Here is a 26,250-nt window from a genome sequence, read left to right as displayed (position 1 = left end):
CCCCAATCAGCAATAACGTGTCTTTTATTGTTTTGTTTCAGGATATCTTTCTGTCTAGTAAGATATTTTATTTGCATTGATGTCTGGTTGGACTTAAATATTGTTTATCTTTTGGATTGATTTATAATTTGATATATTATTTGGTCTAAATGTAAATGTGAATGATAATTTGACTGTTTGGTAATGTCATTTCGTTCACTCTTTTCTATAAATAGAATATAAATTATTTAAATGTTTTATTGATTTTCAACAATTTAATATCTGTTTTGTAGTATATTGGTTCGGGTGCATAAATAATAATTTTTCCCCATTAGTGAAAAAATATCCATTCCACTAAATTCAGTAGACTTGATTCTGATCTTAAGTCTGATCTCATTCTTCCATCTTTCCTTAACCGAAGCAGAAACAAGATGGAGTCCACAGATTTCCCTCTTTATACAACATTTGAAAAGCCTTGTCTAAAAATAACCAGAGGTTTTGCCTGCATATTTTTTACTGGAATTTTGGCTCTTGTTTTCTATCGCATTAGTTATATGCCAAGAGAAGATTATTTTCCATGGATTATGGTGTTTGCTGCAGAGCTGGGGTTTGCCTTCATTTGGGCATTAGAGCAGGCCTTCAGGTGGCGACCTGTGACTCGATACACTTTCCCAGAAAGGCTTTCTGAGAGGTAAGGATCATTTTGTTTATGTACATTGGTAGGTTCTCAATCGTCTACAGTCAGGTTAAAAAATAGAGAGCCACCACTATAGTGCAGAATGTTTCCTTTTCTAACTGTAGATTCATTATTGTTTGTAAATGGGCAGGTTTGAAAATGATCTACCACCTGTTGATATATTTATATGTACTGCTGATCCAATTAGAGAGCCTCCAATGAATGTTGTAGATACTGTACTGTCCACTCTGGCTCATGATTATCCCACAGAAAAACTGTCATGTTATGTGTCTGATGACGGAGGATCTGCACTTACCTTCTACGCTCTGTTTGAAGCTTCGATGTTTGCAAAGATTTGGGTTCCTTTCTGCCACAAATATTTCATCCAACAGAGGTGTCCAGATGCATACTTTTCAGAAAGTGATGCTCACCAAAATAAGAGTTTGTTGTTTGCAACTGAGTGGGAAAAGCTCAAGGTAAGATAGCAGGTTGAGCTATGAATTAGAAGAAATAAGATTTGTATTGAAGATACATGTGGGATGTGTAATTTTGTGTTTATTAACATGGATTTGTTAAATTTTTGGGTACATATTTTGGATGAGAAATTTGTGATGATAAATCATACAGTAGATCATGAAAACTTGATTCTACCATATTTTTGTTTTGTTTTCCATTTGCTAGACAATGTACGAAGAGATGAAACATCGTATAAATAGCACTGTGGAGACGGGCATTGTTCCAGAAGCCATGCGCAATCGGCATGATGGGTTTAGGGAATGGAGTTCAGGGATCACTTTGGGAGACCATCACAGTATAGTTCAGGTCACTAAAATCATACTGACTTTCACAATACTGTTCATGCAATTTATTACAATTTTAATTTTGTATGCAAGTTTTTGGATTAGATTGTGTGAGCAATTTTTTCCATCAACGTTTCGAATCACATTCCGTGATTCATCATCAGGATATAAGAGAGTTTAAGGAGTCAACATTTCAAATCACACTCTGTGATTCATCATGAGGATGCAAGAGAACTCCTTAAACTCTCTTCCATCCTGATGATGAATCACGGAGTGTGATTCGAAACATTGATAGAAAAAATTGCTCACACAATCTAATCCAGAAATTTGCATACAAGATTAGAATAGATTATGAAAATTTGTTAGCTTTTACTTTCTTCATCAGTTATTTTTACAAATATATATTTGCTTTGGCTACTTGGGTTTACTGTAGATTTTGCTAGAGAAGGGAAAGGATGGTGGCGTTTATTTCCCCCGTCTTGTATATGTGTCTCGTGAAAAGCGACCTGGATGCCCACACAATTTTAAGGCCGGTGCTCTCAATGTTCTGGTATTTTTCTTGCTTCCATCTCATATCTTTACTCTTATTAGCTTGGTGAAAAATAATCATTTTAATTGGGGTTAAACCTTGTTTGCAGATTAGAGTTTCTGCTTTGATGAGCAATGCTCCATTCATTCTTACATTGGATTGCGATATGTATGCCAACAACTGTAAAGCACTTCGTGAAGCTATGTGCTTTCTCATGGACCCTCAAACTGGTCATCAGTTTGGGTATGTCCAATTTCCCCAAAGGTTTCATGGCATTACAAAATATGATTTGTATGCCAATCATCTCAAGAGAATTTTCGATGTACGTATATGCAACCTATATTATATTAATAACAACACCATCTGTTTATGCACAAAACTCTATAATAATCATGGATTACTCTATATATGCAGATACAAGGTAAAGGCATAGATGGAGCAGAAGGTCCAATCTACGTGGGCACAGGATGTGTGCACCGTAGGGATGTTCTATGCGGAAGCGAGCCACAAAATGTAATTAAAGCATCCATTGAATCTGCAAATTTAGAAGTGGAAAAAGAATGTTCATCCGAGATATTAAATAAGGCAACGACACTTGCCAGTTGCACTTACGAGGAGAACTCACTTTGGGGCAAAAAGGTAAATCTAAATTATATGGTCCAGCATGTAAGTTTTATCTTGCTTAACTTTGCAATAAACACCTTTCAATATTATTGATTTTATTGGTTCACACAATAAGCATTGATTTAATCAATCAGCATCATTTAATTATATTAGGAACTTAAAATCAAAATAGTTATATTAGAATGTGTTATATTTCAAATGTTAGGATTACTTATAGATTTTTATCTATATCATTAGGATTCATTCATAATATCATTAAACTTATATATTTTCTTTAGGAATTAGAGGATATGTACTTTGTATTTCAATGATAGAGAGAATTATTCCCATCCTCAAGATTTCTAGTCTTGCTTTTGAACCACAGTTGATCATTGGTTTTTTATGCCTTCAATTCAATCCCATTAAATTTAATGTTTGTTAGAGTGATCAACCTCCCAAGAGCACAAATAGTTATAAACCTTCACATGAGAGAAATGATATTCCATCAAACAAATGATGATATTGAGATGAACACAGTAGTACAAACGCATTTCCTATAAAGGAAAAGGCTATAATGTGAACACCAATAAGGTGCAAGGGTAGGTACAACTACTTACCAAATATTGGCACAAATATTAATGTTGGTAAGAAATAGCTATTGACAACTATTAACAACTTGAGTGCAAATACCAATGCACCTAGAAAATGATAATGCCTAATTAAACTTAATCTTATGAGTAAATTATATTTACTCCAACAATGTTATCAAATTCATTTTAATCAAGTGTATGTTCCAAGACAACATTAGTTTATGACCCACTTATGAACATACATTGTACTAATTAAGGACTATATCATTTTAACATCAAATGTTCACATAGTGGTAGAAGCATACATCGCCGATGCATAGCATTGCAAGCTCCCACCAAGGTTGAACATACAAAGGTGATTATCTCTTATATATTTCACAAGTATGCATGGGGGTTAGATTAGGAATACATCATCTATGCATAAGCTGACTAGCAACATCATAGGTACACATGGTGACTAGCTTGGACATATATCACATAAATATAGTGCAGTTAATTTACTTGTTCACTAACACATAAGTTTGTATGCACATCCCCTTCAAAAAATATAATGCCAATGCATCCCATATTACATCATGGATCCCATCCTTTTCTCAACCCACAATGAACTATGCCAACAAGGAAGGATATCATATTATTGATCCTCATAACTAGAAATGGCATAAGTATAACAAGATGCACATAACACAAACCATTTTTACATAATGATTGACTCGCATATTCATAGAAACCAATCAAGAAGAAAAATTGGATGTGTCACTAATGGATTACCTGATTGATTAAAACTTTCCCTATTAGTGCTTCCTAACTAAAAAAATAAATGTTGATGCATTCTATACTACATCATGGTCCCATCCTTTTCCCTTATTCACTACACTAGCTATGATGATTTAAAAGCATCACATAGTACTTGTGATCATTATTATATAAGGGACAAGTGTGACAACATGTACATCACATAAGGTCATTATTAATATTGTTATAGTTTGTCAAACCATTCAAGTTGGTGGATCATGATATCTATCTCCACTATGCCACTAGAAACAATGAATTTAACCTAGTATAAGATAGGTTCTAGGATCTATCACACGCATAGAAATGATAAAAGATAGATAAGCACTACAATACCATGGATAGCTCATAAAATTTATTTCCTCCATATTACTAACCACAATTAGCAAGACCCTAATATATAGTAATTAGCTCCTAGCATATGCCACTTACATGGTACTAATAATAGCTACCTAAATTATGCTTGCATCATATCATGGATATCACTAATAACAATTAGCACCTGCCACTTTCATGGTACTCCTAATAGCTCACTATCCATGGCTATATCAAAATTATCTCTAATATGTAAGGGTTATGTTTTAGCTAAGTACACATGTTTAGTAAATAATAAAAATGATAGGTAGGTTGAATTGATTATCTAGTACATTATAAGTGATATAGAAACCTAGTTTCAAGGTCCTATAGGGCTTATAGTCAAATTATCAACCCATGAGTAGCATTTTAGGTCCACATAAATTGGTCTCTATTCAAACACATAAACATAAATCAATACCACTTATGATAATTAAAATTTATTCCCTTCACTTAAATTTGTTATTTAAAAACATGTTTTCTTTTAGATAGAAATTAACTCATCATACTAAATTTAAACAATATCGTATTTTTAAGTGCTTGAAATTTTTGTAAACCAATCATAAAACTTAGCATACCATTATCCAAATAAACTAATATTAAATTGAGAGAACATACTACAACTGATAATACCTTGTATTACTTGTCCATATTTAGTACTAGTAATAAAGGGATATCCATCTGAAAGTTAACATAGGTCTAGGTACAAATTTAGATAAGGTAGTTCATTCATAACCATTAGGAGTTGCTCAAGCCATACATCATAATAGATAAATTCAACATCCTCACTAAATATGAAGTTAGCATTTTTCTTTAACTCATTTGTTACCATGGTATGGCCAAATGTATTATGCACTTATTTGTTAGAAGGATAAAAATCACCTAACCTATGCCCTCCTATATTGGTTAATGATATGAGATATAATGCCATAGTGTTTGAACCATAAAATTAATTGATTTTAGCTTATATAATACTTGTTTCATTCTCACACATTCACATCAAAGAAGGTTATGCTTATAATGACTAAAATTTTATCCAAGATTGAAGTAGATTTTTCAAATCTTAAAACACACCTCAACTTAAATTGGCTAAATGGTAATAGGTTGACTTACATTGGTTCCACCATATATATATATCGAGAGACCAAAATAAGGAGAGTTTATACAAAAACAAGGATGGGAGGCAAAGCCTTAGCCATTAATCAGTGGGATTATCTGACTGATCAAAGACAACCTCCTACACAAAAAAGAGTTATGAGAGAGAGTACCATATACATCAACTACATCAACTAGAGGCTACTGGACACCTATTGCAGAATTTGGACATCTTTACATAACTTGCTAGGGAAACCAAAGGCTTTGAGCATCATGAGGATGAAGTTCCATTCCACCCTATCATAGGCCTTCTCAAAGTCTACAAGGAACATGGCAGTATCTTGATTTGAAGTTTTGGCCCATTCCATAGATTCCCAGCTAGTGACAAGATTCTCCAAGATATACCTTCCTTTAATGAATCTTGTTTGGGTAGAGCAGATGAACTTGGGAAGGATCTTCTCAAGGCGAGAGGCTATGGCTTTGGCTAGGATTTTATAAGAAACGTCAAGGAGAGTAATTAGCCTCCCATTTTTAATGAGGGCTTTGTCCCCATCTTTTGGGATAAGTTTAACAATGCCCCTATTGATGGACTCCCCAAGGGTGCCACTATCAAATGCTTCGGTGTATATGTCATAAAGGTCTTTGGTGACCCACTCAATATTGGTTTTGTAAAACTTAGCAAGAAGTCCATCGGGGCCAGGGGCCTTATCATCCTTGAAGGGCTTTAATGGCATCAACAATTTCTGTCATAGAGATTTTGGTCTTGAGAGAAAGAGCTTCAGCCTCAGAGATTCTTTTTGGGATAATATTACTGCACCTATTTCTAGCCTCTTTTGAGGCTTCACTATCTTCCGAGGTAAAGAGGGTTTTATAAAATATTTCAAAAGCATCTTTGATCTCATTGATGTTCAGGAGTTCCTTATCCTCAACTACGATTCTGTCAATTTTTTCTCTATTTTTTTTTTGTTTAAGGAGATTGAAGAAGACATTAGAGCTTTTATCTCCAAATTTGAGCCAATAATTACGTGCTCTAATGAGGGCACCCTTGATTTTGACCTGTTGATGTTTCCTAAGAATGTCTCTAGCCTGAGCTACCCGTTCTGCCAGGACAGAGGAGGAAGGATGTAATTGTATTTCATGTTCCAAGGAGTGGAGCCGATTAGTGGGAGTTTTTTCCACAAGCCTGAAATCCTTGGCTTTCTTTTGGCCTATAGTTTGGAATTTTTTTTCCAAAAGGAGACATTTCTGTTCTATCTGAGGGTGTGGGATTGGGGATGTTGAGAGTGCATGTTAAAGAGTCTAACCATTTTAATGGCTGTTAGGGCATCCTTGTCATTTAGCAGGGAGGTATTAAGGATAAACTTCTTATTGAGAGGATTTTTATTAGGGATGGAGTTCCTAGTATTGATGATAGCAATGATAGGGAAATGGTCAAATAAGGTTACTGGTAGAATAGCCACTGAGTTCCCCAAGTGGTTAGGGGAGAAGGAGAAGAAATTTTTATTAACATAGAACCTATCTAATCTAGAGTAAATTTGGCTGGGGCCTTGCTGAAAGTTGCACCAGGTGTACCATAGTGTAGAGGATTCAGATTTCCTACCTTCAAGGGGGTCAAATAGTTTCATGTGTTGTTTAAATCTATCCTAGTGAAGTTTCTCTTGGCACTTCCATTTGATAGGGATACCCCCGGCCTTATAATCTTGGTTTTCAATCATGTTAAAGTCTCCAACCATGACCCAAGGGATACTTGGAAGGGCTGCCAGCCAATTCTAAAGGGACACTCTTTCCCTATGATCATTAGGTGCATATATAGAACATACCCCAAAACAGGAGCCTCTGATATCTAGGGTTGCCCAAGCCACTCTATTACAAGGGGAGACGCCCCTATCCCTAATGTGATTTTCCCACTTAGGGTTAATGAGGAGACCAACTCCACCCTTTCCCTTAGGATGATTGATGCATATTTTGATCACATCTCTCCAAATAAAATCAAGTGCAGTGTCAAGGGAGAACTCAACAGATTTAAGCTCTTGAAGCATCAAGAAATCTAGATGTTTATGATAATTCAGAAACCTCTTAATAAAAAACTTTCTATCAGGCGACTCCAAGCCTCTAATATTCCATGAGATGTATTTCATTGAAAAAGGGATTAAGAGGGACTGTTTGGGAGACCATTTTGATCTCCAGACTTTTTCTTATTTTTGGAGCCAAAAGGTCTACCTTTCTTTTTAGCCATGGAGGAACCTTTCATGAGGTCATCCTCTTCCTCACTAAGCTCTGATAGCTCAGTTTTACCATATGCAGTTTCTACAATGTTCGACTCAGGTACTTGGGAGCCTGGAAAGCCAAGGAGCATTGAGCTAGACTTAATGTCCTCTAGTCCCTTATTAGCATAAATGACTTCAATAATATGGTTGTCCTCTATTTCATTTAGCAGAGATGCAGTCGTGGGGTTGGAGGTGTTAACATCAGGGGTAGCCTTTACAAATAATGTGGATTTAGATCGTTTGGGGGTCCCAGACCTAAGCACCATTTTTGCAAGATTTTCACTCATGCTATCATCACCAGCACTGCGATAAGGCTTCTCTAAATTTTTAACCATGTTTTTAACCAAGAAGGTGGTCAGAGTTTGTGAAGCTTTTAGTATGTCATCATTCATAGTGATGGGGTATTTGCTATTGGTAGTCAACTAATTAGCAGTTTGATCACCAGCTCGGATTTGATTTAAGGTGAGTTGTTGGGCATTCTTTTGTCTCCGCTTTCTTGATGTGACTATTTGAAAACAATCAGAAGGCAAATCCTCATAAATTTTGGAGGAAATGGAAGTAGGGTTGAGGGGTTCGGTAGTGGTGTCAACAATCATTGGATTTAATTCAATAGGGATGAGGCTAGGAATCGACCTTAGGGAGGGATCATCTTTAGGGTTGCTATTGTTTCCAACAGAATGAAGGTTGCTTGGGTTAGGGATCGACTCCTTATCGGAGCTAGGTTTTTCAGATGTTCTTGCTAGGTTAGTGTTATTTTTTTGTTTCTTGTGGTTGATGATTGGGCAGTTCTTTTGAAGATGCCCTTCTTTTTTGCACAAAAAACAGGCGTTTAGTCCTCCAAGTATTTCAACAGGGCAAACAAATGTTTCATCACCGATGTTAAGGTTTAGCAGAGGAGGGATGTCGACCCCAGTTTTAATGGATATAAGTATTCTTGCATCAAGGTTAGGGACTAAACGCGTTGTTTCATCAACCCAAATTATTCTCCCAAATGTTTCCAATACCTGGGGAAGAAAACGTCATAGGAAGGGAGGGACATCCTTAAGGATAACCCATCTAGGGCTTGAGAGTGCAAGAACTTCCTCATTGACGGCCTTTGAAGACCGGGCTAGGGCACGAAAGGAGGTGTTCCCAACAATCCAGTATTGTCTTTTAATAATTTCAACCTGGGATTCATGATTATTAAAAAAGATAATATACAGACCTTTCTGGACTTGCCTACAATTTCTATCGTTTGGCGAAATGCAGAAAGAATTCGAGGGCACGGTAGGGCTCTTACCTTCCTCACCAAGTTGTTCGCCTCCAGGAGTCTTAAAAAATCTCGCACTACGGTGGACTCCATGGGCAGACGAAGCAACGGTCCCGGCAAAGGTTTCCTTTCGGTTTAGCAGTCTCGGCAAATGTTTTTGTTTGGCTTGAATGAGCCTACTCGGTGGGTTGAGGAGAATTAATGGTAGCGCCATCAGACTCAAGCTCTATTGGGAGCTACAGAGGAGTCACATGAGCGATCAGAGGTGTGATTAATGGTTAGGTTAACGTGTACAAAAAATACATTAAGCGCCGAGTAGAAAGTAAATGCAAAACAGTAATAAGGGCACGAAGTAAATGCAAAAGAGTAATAAGGGCACAGAGAGAAGATGCAAACCACGTGGAGGAGATTAACTCCTCCACATCCTCCCAGAGTTGGCCATGTCAGACAATGACGATGATGTTGGAGAGCACGCAGTCCGCAACAAACCCTCCAAAAAAAATGCTCCAAAAATTGCTCCAAAATTCGCTCTAGAATTCGTAGTCCAAATATATTTCGTAGTCCAAATTCACAGTCCAAATTTCACAATCCAGAATTCGCAGTCCAAATTTCGTAGTCCAGAATTCGCAGTCCAGAATTCTCCGTAGAATGATATCGTTTGGCTAAAGCTATCTCTGAAGTATCATTTAGCATACATTCGTTGTCACTTCGATTCTGTGTCTTGAGTTTATTATTGCTAAATAACTATCGTGCGACTCAAGAATCCCATTTTCCAGTTTATCAAACCCACGATTTTTAGCAAGGACTGAGCAATGAAAACTCCAAGCCAAAATTAATTATTTTCCTCCTAGTGACCTGATATGCTTGGATAGGTTGCAACTTGCAATGTCCATCTGATATTTTGCTGATGCCAATCAAACTGTTGCCACCAATCACTAATAACGTGGAAGCCCTAACCTTGACTTCATTTCTGCTAGATCAGTATTACGAATTCCCACTGTTATCTCCTACTTCAACCAATTCATGTCTAGAGTGCAGTCCACATTTTGTTTCTTCTCCCCTTTGCGATCAAAATATCCGGTGATTTGTATATGTTGTCTGTATCCCAGCAATTTGGTCCTAGGGTTTCAACCTTGAATCTCCGCACAATTTTGTTTCATTTTCCTTCCCCACCATATATATTGGGTAAATATTAGTGAAAATATGAGATCACAAATAACTAATATATATTTCGCCTCAAGTTGAAACATACTAAAAATGGAGAGATATTCAAGGTTAGAAAAAAATGAGCAAAATTTAAATCTATTCATTAAGTATATCCTTATGGACTTGGGTCAAAGAGAAATCATTTGTTAAAGAACTATCTACATAGATATTTATAAATGTGATTAAATTCCGAAATAATTTTTCTCATAATATTTTTTAGGAAATATACCAATATTTTCATATCACCAACATTTTATAATTGTGTAATAATTTTTTCATATTAATGAAATATAAAGAATAATATAGAAGAAAAACTATAAGAAGGATTAAAATCCAATAGTGTAACAATCTATAATTTACCGATACCCATTCTACGGCTAGATTTCGTACAATTTTATTAATTATTATTGTATATTACTATATAGTTCCTCCTTTAACAAACATGTTCTATAACAATTCCATCTAAGGATGCCTAGATCTCAAATTAGACCTCACCACCTTTACTATTCATAATTCAAAATGAACATCCCAAAATCTCTCATTATATCATCTCTTTAACATAGCACTAGAGCTAACTACTCAAATAGAAACCATCCATTTTTGTATAAACCTATTAAGATAAATGAAGAGATGTTCTATTTGTTTACAATTCTCATTCATACTTCCTCATGGGTACAAAATGCTATAATTATTGAAGGCAATGTTCATGATAGTGATCTTACCATAGAATGATGACAATAATAAGTTATGATATTTATTTGTAGTTATATAGTTAAATCCAAGGACATTAATAACCACTTGTGACATCAAAAACTTCTAAATAAAATTCAAGTTTAATTGTCACCACTTTTTATACCAAACAACAATAATATTACTAGAATCAAGATCCATACACAATTTTCTTTCTTACAACATAACATTAAAATGAATAAAACAATATTAATCTAGCCATATTAAATTAGATAGGGAAACAATAGGTAAATTATATTCACAATGAAACAATTATGAAAAACCCTAGAAGTTTTAATGGTCAGATAGCCATAGTAAGCCAAATTTATAAATAACCTAAAGAAAAACTATTTACTATGTCGAGTATACTAGACCATGCAATTAAGACACACAATGACAGACTACAAATTAATTTGTAGACCATATTTTTGATTAAGTAAGTAGAGAAGGACCTTGATCCCAAGTTATAACAAAAAAACCATAATCATAAAATGATGAGTCCAGAAAACCTCACTACCAGTGATAAAGTAGAGCTTAAACAAAATAGACTAACCAAAACTATTATAAAAGAGACCAGTTTATAAAATTCAATTGACATGTCGGCCAAAAACTATTAGTAAAATTAAATTTAAGGAAGTAAAATGAAAACTATAATTGAACCTATGAAATAGAAAAATCACAGAGCAACAACAAAACCCTGGCCCCAAACAACTAGTCAAAGAGAGTCATAATCAACGTTCTGAAATAGTCAAATATAACCATGTCCATGTAACTAAACCTACTAATTCTAACTAACCACCATCTTCTTATCATAATACTTGGATACCAAGTATCATCAAGATTAAACATAGCATGAACAATATTCATCATCAAAATAAAGTCTAGTTTAAGAGGCACACATGCCCAACATCTTATAAACATAAGAAAAAACACTAACCTCCTATACCAGGTAAAGAACTTAAGAGAAAAAAGAGGGGGATGCCTAATCATTATTAATCAGGGTCCAATTGTGCTTCAACCTATCAACTTGGATGGCCCAAGTGTCCTCTTGCATGTCTTGCCCACCTTCCCCATCCACCTTTTTCATCCCTTGTTTAGTCAGCTTCTTGTTTTTCTTCTTTATTTTTCCCTGTCGAGACACCACTCCCATAACCGCCTTGTTCATCACTCTATTAGTGATATCACATAGAGAACTAAAAGCCTTGCACAAATTATCTAATTTTTGTTTATAATCTTCATTTTTTTTGTTCCAGGCTAAGAACCCGTTCTTTGAGCTCTTTTATCTCATCCTCCACATTATTTTTGTTTTGTTTATCCAACAACATTTCCTGAGAACAGGGGACCATCTCATCATCTTCCATAATGTTAAGGGGTTGTGGCTTTTAGACTATTCTATTGTATCATTGATTTAATATTTCTATAGGGTTTATCCTTGAACATTATTCTCAAAGGTTAATGACAATAATTAGAAATATTAGATTTTGTTAGAGTTACCAACAAAAAAAAAGAATTACACCTCTCAAACTAAGTCAAAATGTGTAGAAAATCTAGAATGATATTTTGTAATTCTAGAATAAAAATATATTACTAAAATTATTCAAGTTGAAAAATTATCCTTATTTCTTTAATCATACCAAAAATCTTACTATAACTGTTGCTCTCCATAACCATAACCCTTTTCTATCTAAGACAACCTAGTAGCTTTGGAAATCACATTCCAATATTAATTAGTGGATATGTTATTCATTGGATTAGGGTTTGAAACATCCTTCTCTAGAAAGAGACAATAATTTAAATTTTTTTATGGGTATGAATGTTCCTTTATGTTTTTTTTTTTTTTTTTTTTTTTTAATCTGTTGGCATTTTGCTTTTATTGGTTCACTATGTTATTGTGAATTCCATGAAAAAACTATTAGCAAAATATTTTAAGGTAGAGCATTGCCAATCTCTCCTCTTTTTATTTAGGAACACATCTAAATTGATGGAAAAATAACGTTCAACACCTAAGTAGTGTTAATAGTAAAGACAAAGCTAGAAGTCATAACTTCCTATATGAAACATATGTGCTATCACAATTACTATAGCTTTCATAGACTCGAAGTTTAATAACTTAAGATATATACAAATGAAAGTTTAATAATTAAAATTTTCTCTTTATCTCTATCAAATGGTTAACTATCAGATGACATCCACCAACAATAGCTTACATCCATTGCTCTAAACCTCTTTAAAATAAGGAACATCTTTTTAGAATGCTAGGAAATATGCCCACTACATTAATCTAGTAGGCAGTCCATGAATCTCCATGGTTATGAAGGGATGCCTTGCCTTATTAATGGTGGTAGAGACTAAAGTCTAGTCAGCTTGCCCATGCCCATATCATTATTCTACCGACACACCAATACGTACCATTAATTTGTCTCCCATCCTCTTCTCTCTTAAATGACCTTTTAATTTGTTAATTAATTTTTCCACGTTTTTCCAAAATGATGGATGTGACTATCTTAATTTTTAATTTAATTATTTATTTATTTTGATTATTATAAATGATAAATACATCTGTTTATATCACGAGTTACCAGATTTGAATTACTTTATTTATTCTTTATTTCAATTTTTCTTATATATATTTTTTATATGTATATAAATTTTAATATTACTTTAAAAAATTATAATTCATTATTTATCATTGTATTTTAGTTTTTAAACACATGATACTGATGCCACTGTAAAAAAAAAAACACTCAAGAAAATCATCATTTAATTTCATTGTCTTATAATTATAAAGATCATAAAATATCACCTATAGTATTGATGAAAAGACAGTTTCTTCCATAAATTTTTATTCTCTGTTTTAGAGACAGTAAAAACCTTATTTACACTTTAAAACCTTGATTATTCTCCAGGTTGGCATAATGTATGGGTGTGTAGTGGAGGATGTTTTAACTGCATTTACAATACATTGCAGAGGCTGGAAATCTGCTTACTGCACTCCACAAAGAAACGCCTTTCAGGGGCGTGCACCTCTTAATTTGAACGATACCCTGATTCAACATAAGAGATTGACCGCAGGTCTATTTGAAATTTTTGTGAGCAAGTTCTGCCCATTTGTGTATGGGATTGGTCGTGTTAGTATAACACTCAGAATGTGTTATGGCTATTACTGTTTATGGGCTATGTCCTGCCTGCATATACTCTCTTATGGCTTGGTTCCAGCCCTATCTACCCTCTGCGGCATATCAGTATTCCCTCAGGTATCTACTCAACGCTTGCTGTAAAATAGTTAGTACCTCATTATTTATGTAGACTGAAGCTTGCAGCTAAATAGTGGTCACCTTGACTATATGATGTTCATTATTTATGTGAAACCCAATTGAATAAATGAATAACCCACATTGACCATAACATACAGGTTTCTTAAACCCTTCCTCTTTGGGCTTATGTAGGTTGCTCCTGCATTATTGTCTTAAATGTTGTTATATTTTATGGCAGATTTCAAGTCCATGGTTTCTGCTCTTTGGGTTTCTATCACTCTCTGCATATGCATACAATATAGTTGAATTTGTGATGGCTGGAGGTTCAGTGAAGAGTTGGTGGAACGAGCATAGGATGTGGGTAATAAAAGGGACATCATCGTATCCATTTGCATTAATTCAAGGGCTCTGCAAATCGATGGGTATTTCTGAAGTGGGTTTTGAGGTGACAAGCAAAGTGTTAGACAGTGAAGCAGCCAAAAGATACAAGGAAGAAATCTTTGAATTTGGAGTGGCCTCAGTAATGTTTATTCCTCCTGCAACTATCACAATTATCAATTTCATATCACTGTTGAGTGGAATAACACAATTTGTAAAGGGTGGGTATCCAGCAGTTAAGGGTATGTTTGTGCAGCTCATGTTATCAAGTTTTATAGTGATGAATGGATTTCCTATATTGGAGGGAATGTTTATGAGGACAGACAAAGGACGGATGCCTACTTCAATTACAATGTTTTCCATTATGGTGGCGGCGCTTGCATGTTCTGTGGCATTAAAAATTACTCTCTACTGAAAGAAGTTTGTACGCACTCTATGGAATCTATTATGGTCCGTGTACTGAAGTCCGAACGTAAGTATTGTACTTATTTTGGCCAAGTTTTAGAAATAGAACAAGTTTAAAGGGTTCAATTATTATTCTTTAAAGTGATATTAAATGTAGAGTTTTAAATGTTCATTCTTGGTGTTTCATCATTCAGTAAGAGTATTTAAGTTCTTATTCTTAAGGAATTAATTATTGTATCAGACAATTATTATTGATTATGTATAACATCTTTTAAGTTGTTACTTTTTATTATGGAGAAGGTGTTATCTAGTAAATATAAATATATTGTTTTAGAACAAAAAAAAATAAATGTTTAGACTTTATCAATATGTTTTATTATCAATTTTGATTATATATATATATATGTGTGTATGTGTATTTTGAATATTTATGAACATTGATAGTAATTTTAATTCCGTTTATCTCTATATATTTTTATATTTAATCAATTCTATAAGTAAATTAATATATATACCACATATATATGAAAGACAATATTATTCAAATACTTTTAAAAAGTTTACATATTCAATATGGATTGAATATGCATTGTAACAAAGAGCTGTTTTTAGTGGCATATGGATTTAAATAATATTTTTGGTTAGTTGTGTCTACAAGATACTTAAAAGTTAGGATTAGCATATTATTCACTTTTAATCCTATGTTCTTTGTTGTAATCCTATTATTCACTTGTAATCCTATGGTCTTTGTTGTTTTCTCCAAACATCTTTAAATCCAAAGCTCTATGTTAGTCATTTAAAAAAAAATGAAGATCTTGATGAGTTAAATATTATTAAAACCATTAAAAACCTAGAGAAAATAGAAAGGGTAAGAGGTAAAACTCCTTAAGAGTCTAGATACTTAGGCTATAAATAAAGGGCAATGTATAAGATAATTAATGTAATGCTATTGATTATGAAAGTCATGTTAAAAGTTCAATGGTGGGAGTTATTTTGAGAAAATTGATGATCCTTGATAAAATGATATTCTATGTAGATTATAAAATAAAGAAGTCAAATTTGAAGATTCACTTACACTTACAAGTTTTTGGTGTAACAATAAATCTACATTTAAATTATGCTAACTACTAAAAAATTGAATCTATGATTATTCATAGAATAAAATTAAATAGATACAAGATACTACACTTCTTTTGAACATATACAATATAAAATTACTTTAAATCTCTTTTTAAATTGAAATATAATAAAAATAGAAGAAAAATATGCTAAATATTTTTATGATAGAGTCATGAGTGTCAATTAATGAAGTTGTTTTCTTGAGTATTTCTATATATCAAAGTGATGATGGCTAGATTTCATTTGATAATGAAAATGAAAAACTTAAACTAATTTTAGGAGAAAGGTAAAGAATAGCTTAAGGAAGAAGAGAAAGAAATCAAACAAACAAATGGTAGAAGGATGATATGCTTGGAAAGTTTTTAATATATATTGAAAACAATTTAAAAGTTTAAGGAATCACAATGATTTCTTTATTTACATGTTTGTGCTCACTTTATCTATTGATTTGATAGACTATCCTTGCTATATTTATTTTTGGTTATAGCATTTTAGTAAATTTTCAAATTGTGGGGAACTATAATATACTTAAAATAAAAATAGATTTCTTATAAAAAAACTAATGACCTAGATTTCTTATAAAAAATGTCTTGGTATTATAGTTTATTTAACTATTCTAAAAGATTGGTTATTTTTATGTAATGAAAAATGTTATCTTGTTTATGTCAAGTTTTCTCCTTAGCATTATAGGTTATTAGTTCTTTCCTAGAATTATAACAATTGAATTGTAGTTAACATGTTATTAATGCATACTTTTTTAACCAATCATATTAGAGAAATTTTTCATATGCAAATAAATATTAGATGCATTTTTTTTAAATAAACACTTCTAAATTTTTTTGAGTGCTTGAGTACCCAATTAAGAAAACAGGTCAATCACATTCTACCAACAAACTACAAACCATAAATATGTGTAAATTATTATATCCCAAGATAAATTTAACTGAAAACTATTTATTTTTTTTATAAAATTATTATTATTATTTTATGAATTTTTGAACGATCTGTCTTTCATATTTCTTTTATCCAAATGTTATTATTTCTGCACTGAAAATAACCATTACATGCATCTTACATCTTCTATTTCAGTTGAAGGCACAAATATTGTTTTGTTTACTTAGTCAGATAAGAAGCATTCCAAATTTCCATGAAAGGAGCAACAAAATAAGGTGCTCTTTTGCTACATTTTATTTGTCTTTTACTTTGCAGGAGGTGAATAAAGCACTCATTCTGTAATTTGTGTTATCATGATTCATTAATATTTACCTTTATTCAATTTAGAAACAATCTGTCCAGTGATCTTTAAAACCTTATGGTGTTTATTTCTGATTTTGGAAGATTGGGATTGATGAAATTTAATTTATTTTTGAATTTAGAAATAAAGAAATTCTATTAGCTTTAATTCATTTTTAGTTTTTGATAGTAATATCTTTCATTTTTGTTATTATGACATGTGGTTCAATTATCGATCATAAATTAAAATTTCCTTAGTATGTTTTTTCATTGAATAATTTAGTTTCTTACATTTATTAAACAAATTTCTCTAGCAACAACAATGAATGATACATTCTATAATATATTTTAAAAATATAATAATTTCAAATCATAGCATTCTAAAGTATCATTCAACCAAACATACTTGTCAATATGTATTTATTTATCCTACGAGGATTTGGTAGGAACTTTGCAACAATGCAACCTTGTTTAAATATGTTAAGAGATTGATCATTTTTGTGTAGGTAGGTTAAACACAAATTTTAGAGATAAATATCCTTTTAACAATACTTTGAAAGTAGGAGAAAATGAAAGTTACTTTTAAATACATATTTATACCATAATATTAAAAAAAAAGATATGTAAAAAGATAATGTATAAATTATTTTTTATGTTTAGTATTTAACTTTAAGTAGTATTGATCTTATATAAGATAATTAAGAACTATGTTATTAATTGTGATTTTGATTAAATTTGAGATATTTTCTAGTTTGAATCAATTATTTATTATATATAAATATGAATAAAAAATAGTTCGTAGATATTCTTCAAATAAGGAAAACTAATTATGTAGATGTAAATAAACATTCACAACATGTGCACATTAAGGTAGATTTATTTTCTATAAATACAAAATTTGTTTAGGGAAAGAGTTTTGACATCTATGACAACACTAAGTCTTTGACCATATTAATTTTAGTGCATTCTAAACTTATATAAAAAAAATAAATTCTTTTAGATATAATTTGTATATAAAATTATATTTTTATTATGTTATAAAGTTATAACATGTAAATTTAAACCTTCTTATATTAGATCCTAATTTATACTATTTAATAAATCTAAATCATGTGTTTGGAAGTAAAATTCCTCTTTATAATTTGAATATCCCCATATGAAGTTTTAGAATCTTAGACTTTATTTGAGTGAAAGTGTACTAAAACTAGTGGGATCTCATATATATATTTGGAGTTCTTTGTTTACATTAAATTCACATTTTCAAATTAGTTTAGGGATTAAATCTACAACCAATGGATCAAGAAATAAATTATATTAAATTATTCATTCGATGAATCATCTAACTAAAGCCCTAAACAAATATTCATAATTTATGTTTTACCAATTTATGTAAGTTTGGGGCTACGTGCTTATTACATCCTTTTAAAGCCTACACTTATGACTTATTTTTAGATACTATAAGTTATAGTTGAACTGAGAAATTATAAAGGTTTTATTTATGAGGATCCATGAATTTGTTTATATCTAAGTTACATCATAACTTTCAAGTTAATTTGTTTTGTGAAGGTATGGCGGAAGAGCTTTTTTTCTCCTTTTGGTTGGTCAAAGCTACCCACAATTTGATCCACAATTTGATCTTAAATTTAATACGATCCTAATCTAATGTTGTTTACTTCATAGCAATGATATTCTAGAGTTATAGGATGTACTTTTGAATATCAATATAATCGAAGAAAATCTCTATCATTAGTAGTTTTAAATTAATTTTATAGTCCTCATTATGTTTATTAGTTTTAATTCATTTAGAGTATATAATTGTTATTGAAATTAATTATTATTTCATTACAAATTAGATGAATTATATCATGGATTAAATTATTCTATAAATAAAATATAATTTTACAAATAATATAATTGTCCTGATTTAATAGTGGGGATTCTATTGACCTCCCCCCCCACATATTTGAATTTTGAGGGTGTTTGCAAGACCCACATCCCATACAATTTAATTGTAAGTATATTGATTTGTAAAAATTTCCACCTATAAGTAGTATTTTGTAGCTCCACATATAAAGCAACTCAAAATGTAGAATCTAAAGTATAGATTTTTGACATTGGGGATGTTTGAAGATGAGAGCATTGAAAGTTACTTACACCGAGTGAATGAGATAATAAATGCATTTAGATGTACTAGTGGAAAAATAGAAGAAAGTGAATTTGTGAGAAAAGTGATGAGAACACTACCTAATTGATACAAACCTAAGAAGTATCTTATTGAAGAAAGTCTTGATATGGATAAATACACTTTGGATCAACTTTATTGATTGCTCTCTTCCTTTAAGATTGCAAAGATTAATAATCAGTGCTATAAGAAGAGGGGAGAAACATTCAAGGTTACTAAAAAGAATGAAGATGAACCTAAAACAAGCAATGGCATGGATGAATTGGAAGAAAACTTTGTGAGAAGACTGAAGAAAGTATCTGAGAAATACAAAGGTAAGTTTCCCTTTAAAAGTTTAAATTGTGGAAAAATTGGTCATTATGCCACTAGATGTACCTTCAAGGAATATAACTACAAGAAATAAGATGATGATAAAAAATAAAGGATAATTATAGGAGAGATGACATAAAAAAAAATAGATGAGAAGGATAAGTCTAAAAGGTATTTTTGTTCAATGGAAATATATTCCTTTGAAGATGAATATGGTGATGACTCAAATGAAGAATCATTATTTTTAGCCATGGAAGAAAAGAAAAGTGAAAGGTCTGGTACTTGTTGCCGATGTGTGCTTTATTGTCATTGATGTCAACCAATGTGGTCTGGATATGTTCTAGTTCAGACATTTGTTGTGTGAAATTCAGTGTTGAAGTATTTTGAGTTATTATTTTTTACCAGTTTTTATGATTATGGTTGTACTAAAGGTTGCTGTGGTTGGTTTTGTGGATCGGATGTACATAGGTTGCGTTGGGAGTTGTTCTAGTTGATATCAGCTTGTTTTTTATGATGAGCATAGTCGAAAGCTTTATCTGTATGGTCTGGGTATTGCCTATTTCAGTCCACACTCTTTCATTTGTGTAATAACATGATTAGTATATGTGTTTGGGTTTAGAAGTGACATACATTCATTGGTCCAATGATTCTGTGTGATGTATTCTTTTGGTCCAACGTTTCTCATTGGATGTTTATTTAGAACCATTTTTTGTTACATGTTTTATATTTTTTATCTAGTTGTATATCTTGGATCGAAAATGTGTGTACACGTTACAATCTATCTTTTGGCCAACTTGGTGAAGATGTTTCTACTTTGGTTTGGTATATATACATGATTATTTGTTGAAAATAATATAGATGAGCTAGATGCACATAAGTTGGATGATCATGAATATGCGAGTGGAGTTTGGAAGTATTTATGTGCAACTTGATGTAAGGATGTCAATTTGAGTTGTCTCTATTAGATGATATTGTAGTGTAGATGTGATAGTGGATGTAGATGCAGTGATCTGAAAGGTCTAGTGGTCTAGATATTTCAGTAGGGTCAGAGATTGTCCTTTAACAATGACTATAATCAGCATATTGAGATTCTTTTCCTCACACAATTATTTTCTTGAAAGTTGTAAATCTGTATCTTGCCCTATTGCAGTCAGCTTTAGGTTTGCAAGTCATATTTTGTATCTTTCCCAGTTATAGTTAGCTTCAGGCTTGCAAGTCCTCTTTTTTATCTTTCCCCATGAGCAGTTAGCCTTGCTTTGCAAGTATGAAGTAGTGAGCTCTCTCTTTTGTAAAATATTTCTATATAGTGGATTGATTCTATGAGTTGACACTCACCATGGTTTTTCCCAATTCAGGTTTTCCATGTATAAAATATTGGTGGTCTTGTGTGGATGGTTTATGATGTTCTTGTTTAAATCTCTTTGATGTGCATATATAAAATTAAATAGTTAAGATAAGTTTGCAGTCCATCTGGAATTTTAATTGATGTCAATTCAACGACCTTCTTAGCATTTGGTGTGTGTTTAACAATTGGTATCAAAGCGAGGTTCCTCTTGAGTAAGCTTAATTGCTTGAGGTATATTTGGAGTTTTGAACACTATATTTGAAGAATAGTTTAATGATATGGATGCTTTAGATCAAGATGCTTGGGATGATGTTGAAGGATTTATTGATATGGAAGGAGAATTGAGATCTACGTTGGCTGATCTGGATGAGTGTAGGGACAAGTATAAGAAGACAGTTGAGAAGATTACTTTCTTAAGAGTTTTCGTGTACAAGGGAAAGAAAAAAATTGATGAATATGAAACAAATCTTGATGAGAAGACCAAAGAATATTCAAAATTAGAAGAAGTGACAAATCTGAAAAAGGAACTTAAAGATACTAAAGATCAAGTTAGTGTTGGCTTAAGTCTGAAAGGGGGAAGTGAGATATGGGAATATATCTTTCAATTTCATAATAATGGAGATTTTGGTGAACGCTCACAGATCAATGAAAGAAAGGACAAAGGAATAAAGAATGCTACTGAGGATAAGAAGATTTTCATGCCTAATCAAAGCTTTCAAAAGTTTGTAATGGACTAGAGACCTCCTCCTATTTCTTCCAGGTATTTATCTTTCAAAGGAAAAATAATTTCATGTAATCAAGTAGGACACAAAGTGAGTGAATGCAGAAATCAGATAAGAAATTATTCTTTCAATGGAAATTGTCGTTATGCAATAAGTTTGGACACAAGGCTAGTGAATGTAGAAGCAAAATGAATATGAATAATAGTGTTGGGTCTTTCAATGGATGTTGCTATGCTTTCAATGGATATGGACACAAAGTTGTTGAATGTAGGATGAATAGGAATTTCAAAAGAAATGTGAATGCGAGTATGATGCTAAGTGGTCTGGTATGCTATAACTATAATATTGTTGGGCATATTGCAAAATTTTGTAAAGGTAGTAAAGGAAAGAATGCTAGTTCGAATAATGTGGTAGACTCTAATGAAAAAGGAAAGAAGTTGTGGGTAAAGACATCAGAAGAGAAGAATGAGTGTTGAAGGTGGTTCGGAATTTGTTGAGGGTGTAGTTCCCTCTTCTGGTAATTGACTCAAACAGTAGGGTTTAAGGGGTAGCTTCAATGAAAACACCTTTCAACCCCTCTTGGTTTGATGTTGGGTTTTCTCTCAGCATGGCAAATCTGTGCAATGTTTTTCCAAAGGTTTTGATCCTATCTTGTGGTTAAAATGTAATTTTTAGAGGTTTGATAGATAATGTATCTTCTTTTTGAAAACCTAATTCATGAGTATTTATTTTGATGATTACATTCATTTGTGCACTTATGATTTGGAAAGCGAAGGAGTGAATTCTAGTGAAAGTGTGTGAAAAAATAATTGTAGAGTAGTGATTTGGCAAAATGGTGAAAATTGTATCGATGGGGTAAAAGTATGGATCTATGTCAGACTTAGAATTAATTCATATGATCCGGCCTGAACCATTCCAGCCAAACCAATGTGGTAGTCATGTGGCAGCCGCATGGCAAAGGGGTTCCAGCCAGAACCCCTTTGCTATATAAGTTGGAAAAAAGCCTTTTGCCTCATTTTTCACTAACCAGCTTAGAGTTTAGCAGCCGAGGAGAAGAAGGGGGCAAAGAAATTAGTGTTAATATATTAATGTTTTAGTTTTTTTTCATAATTTGTATAGTTTATTAGCTTTTTAGTTTTTTAATGCTTAGTAATATATTAATTTTTAAAAATTTAAATGCTTAATAATATATCAGTTTTAAAATTATTTAATGGTTAAAATATTTTAATCGTTAAAATCTTTTAATGGATAAAATCTTTTAATGCTTGATATTTATAAATGTTGTACACATATACAATTAGATGTCAAAATGTTATCCTATGACTCCTTAGCACATACTAGGACCTCTTAAGACACTTAGGAAAACTTAGTACATCTTAGGACCTTTTAAGACATCATACAACCCCTTAGTACATCCTAGCAGTAATTAAGACATGAACTACCTCTTAATACATCCTAGGACATCTTTTGACCCCTTTTAGCATCCTAGCATGTATAACATAAGACCCCATATGACACCATAAGAACTGTTAAGTCCCCTTATGAATGTTAATGACTCCTACTAACCCCTACTGACCCTTGCTGACCCCATATAATCATTTAGTGTCATAAGGGGTCATATGGTGTCCTAAGGGGTCATATGGGGTCCTAAGGGGCCACACATGTGTTTTAACACGTGCGACCCCTTAGGACCCCATATGACCCCTTTTAACATTCGAGTAGGTACAACATAACTCTTAACGCACCATATGACCCCATAGGGTCATATAGTGTCCTAAGGGGTCATACGGGGTCCTAAGGGGCCACACATGTGTGACGAGGTCATATGGGGTCATACATGTTTTCCATTAGAACACATGTGTGACCCCTTAGGAGCCCATATGACCCTTTTTAAAGTCCTAGTAGGTAGAATATACTTCTTAGGACACCATATGAACCCATGGGGTCATATTGTGTCCTAAGGGGTTATATGGGATCCTAAGGGGCCACACATGTGTGACCGCTTAAGACCCCATATGACCCCTTAGGACACCATAGGGTCATATGGTGTCTTAAGGGGTCATATGGGGTCCTACGGGGTCACATATGTATTATAACACATGTTTGGCTCCTTAGGACCCCATTTGGCCCCTTAGGACCCCATTTGGACCCTTAGGACCCCATAGGGTCATATGGTGTCCTAAGGGGTCATATGGGGTCCTAAGGGGCCATACATGTGTGGCCCCTTAGGGCCCCATATGACCCCTTTTAAAGTCCTAGTAGGTACAACATACCTCTCAGGACAGCATATGACCCCATAGGGTCATATAGTATCCTAAGGGAGCATATGGGGTCCTAAGGGAGCATATGGGGTCCTAAGGGGCCACACATGTTCTAACACATGGGTGACCCCTTAGGACCCCATATGACCCCTTTTAAAGTAATAGTAGGTACAACATACCTCTTATGATACCATATAACCCCATGGGGTCATATCATGTCGTATGACGTCATATGGGGTTACACATGTGTGACCCCTTAGGACCCCCCCTTTTAAAGTCCTAGTAGGTATGTAACATACCCCTTAAGACACCATATGACCCCATAGGGTCATATAGTGTCCTAAGGGGTCATATGGAGTCATAAGGGGCCACACATGTGTGACCCCTTAGGACCCCATATGACTCGCTTAGGACACCATAGTGTCATATGGGGTCCTAAGGGGCCACACATGTGTGACCCCTTAGGACCCCATATGACCTGCTTAAGACACCATAGTGTCATATGGGGTCCTAAGGGGCCACACATGTGTGGCCCCTTAGGACCCCATATGATCCTTTTTAAATTCCTAGTAGGTACACCATACCCCCTAGTACATCCCAGGAGCTATTAAGACATGAACAACCCCTTAATACATCCTAAAACATCTTTTAACCCCTTTTAGCATCCTAGCATGTATAACATAAGACCCCTTATGACTGTAATGACCCCTTATGACCTTTAATGATCCCCTAAGACCCCTTATGATCCCTAATGACCCCTAATGACCCCATATAACCCCATAAGATCATATAGTGTCATAAGGGGTCATATGGTGTTGTTAGGGGTCATATGGGGTCCTAAGGGGTCACACATGTGTTAGAAGACATGTGTGGCCCCTTAGAACCCCATATGACCCCTAAGGACACCATATGACCCCTTACGACGTCATATGACCCCATAGGATCATATGGGGTCCAAAGGGGCCACAAATGTGTTATGACATGTGTGACCCCTTAGGACCACATATGACCCATTTTAACATCCTAGTAGGTGCAACATACCTCTTAGGACACCATATGAACCCATAGGTTCATATAATGTCCTAAGGGGTCATATGGGGTACTAAGGGGTCACACATGTGTTAGGACCTTATATGACCTCTTTTAAAGTCCTAGTAGGTACAATATACCTCTTCGGACACCATATGATGCCATAGCTTCATATAGTTCCGTATGGGGTCATTTAGGGTCGTAAGGGGTGACACATTTGTTGTGACACATGTGTCACCCCTTAGGACCCGATATGACCATTTTTAGAGTCCTAGTTTTTTTTGGATATTGTTGGTCATTGTTGCTTCTAGGATATGTTGTTGTCATTGATTTCAACATATTCCTATGATTTTCTCTAGTGATTGCTGATTGGGAAGATCTTATGATCCGGTTTGTAGTGTTGTTTTGTTGATCACTATTTTATAGAGTTAAGTATTTCCTCTGGTATATTCCAATGTGACCGGATCTTGTGCTAAGATTTTGGGATATTACTTGGGATGGTCGTGTGTATCTTTATTTCAGATGGTTCGTGATTTGGTGCTCCACAAGTTATCTTTCTTTGTGATAGTTGTTGATTAGTTGTACTCCTGAGTTTCAGATGTTGATCGATGAAGATTTGATAAGTGGTGTTGGTGCAGTTGTTCTTAATGATTTGCATTGATTGTTGTGTATGTTTTTGATAGTTTCTATGAACTGGTGATGATTTTCATGTTATGCGGTTTTTCCTGGTGGTGTAGCGTGTTGCATTTGATCTTGGTGAGATTTCTGGTGGTAATGAGTGTTTGGGAATTTGAATTAGGTCCATGTTATTTCATATAAATCATTATATTGGTCTGGCGGTCAATCACTGTATCATGTGATATAATTTTGCAATTGAGGGTTGAGGGTTTAGTCGACCTTATTGTCAAGGTTGATGAATTGTATATATAAGTGATATATTCTTGCAATTTAGGTGTCAATATCATTTATGCATTATCAGAGAGTGGTGCATGTGTGAAAAAGAGATTTATCCTTTGGTGTTGTGATTGTGTGGAAATTAGTGTGGCAGAGAAAACAAATGTGCTTAACTAGAACTATAATTAGGCATGTGGAGATGCTATTCTTTCAGTTCATTTCTTCCAGATTGTAGTCTAAATCTTGTTGT

General features: G+C 33.5%; 1 protein-coding gene across 1 annotated transcript; it reads left to right on the top strand.

Annotated features, from left to right (window-relative positions):
• The first annotated feature begins 410 nt into the window (after positions 1-410).
• Positions 411-15,006, top strand: LOC131046707 (cellulose synthase-like protein E6). The gene is made up of 8 exons (XM_057980490.2): positions 411-670; positions 807-1,131; positions 1,337-1,477; positions 1,889-2,005; positions 2,094-2,306; positions 2,399-2,623; positions 13,776-14,123; positions 14,362-15,006. Exons 1-8 carry the CDS (start codon positions 411-413, stop codon positions 14,914-14,916), a joined length of 2,184 nt encoding a protein of 727 aa, XP_057836473.2. The 3' UTR covers positions 14,917-15,006.
• Positions 15,007-26,250: the final 11,244 nt, after the last annotated feature.

Source organism: Cryptomeria japonica, chromosome 7 (genome assembly GCF_030272615.1).
Source record: "Cryptomeria japonica chromosome 7, Sugi_1.0, whole genome shotgun sequence".
In the NCBI taxonomy this organism is placed as follows: domain Eukaryota; kingdom Viridiplantae; phylum Streptophyta; class Pinopsida; order Cupressales; family Cupressaceae; genus Cryptomeria; species Cryptomeria japonica.
The sequence above is the reverse complement of the archived record's forward strand: the minus strand, read 5'-3'. Positions and strand labels throughout refer to the sequence as shown.

Bases quoted from the DNA above. Each gene is read 5' to 3' on its own strand.
- LOC131046707 (XM_057980490.2), top strand. From the start codon at position 411: ATGGAGTCCACAGATTTCCCTCTTTATACAACATTTGAAAAGCCTTGT. The intron at 2,006-2,093 runs GTATTTTTCTTG...CCTTGTTTGCAG, and splicing joins CCGGTGCTCTCAATGTTCTG to ATTAGAGTTTCTGCTTTGAT. The intron at 14,124-14,361 runs GTATCTACTCAA...ATTTTATGGCAG, and splicing joins GCATATCAGTATTCCCTCAG to ATTTCAAGTCCATGGTTTCT.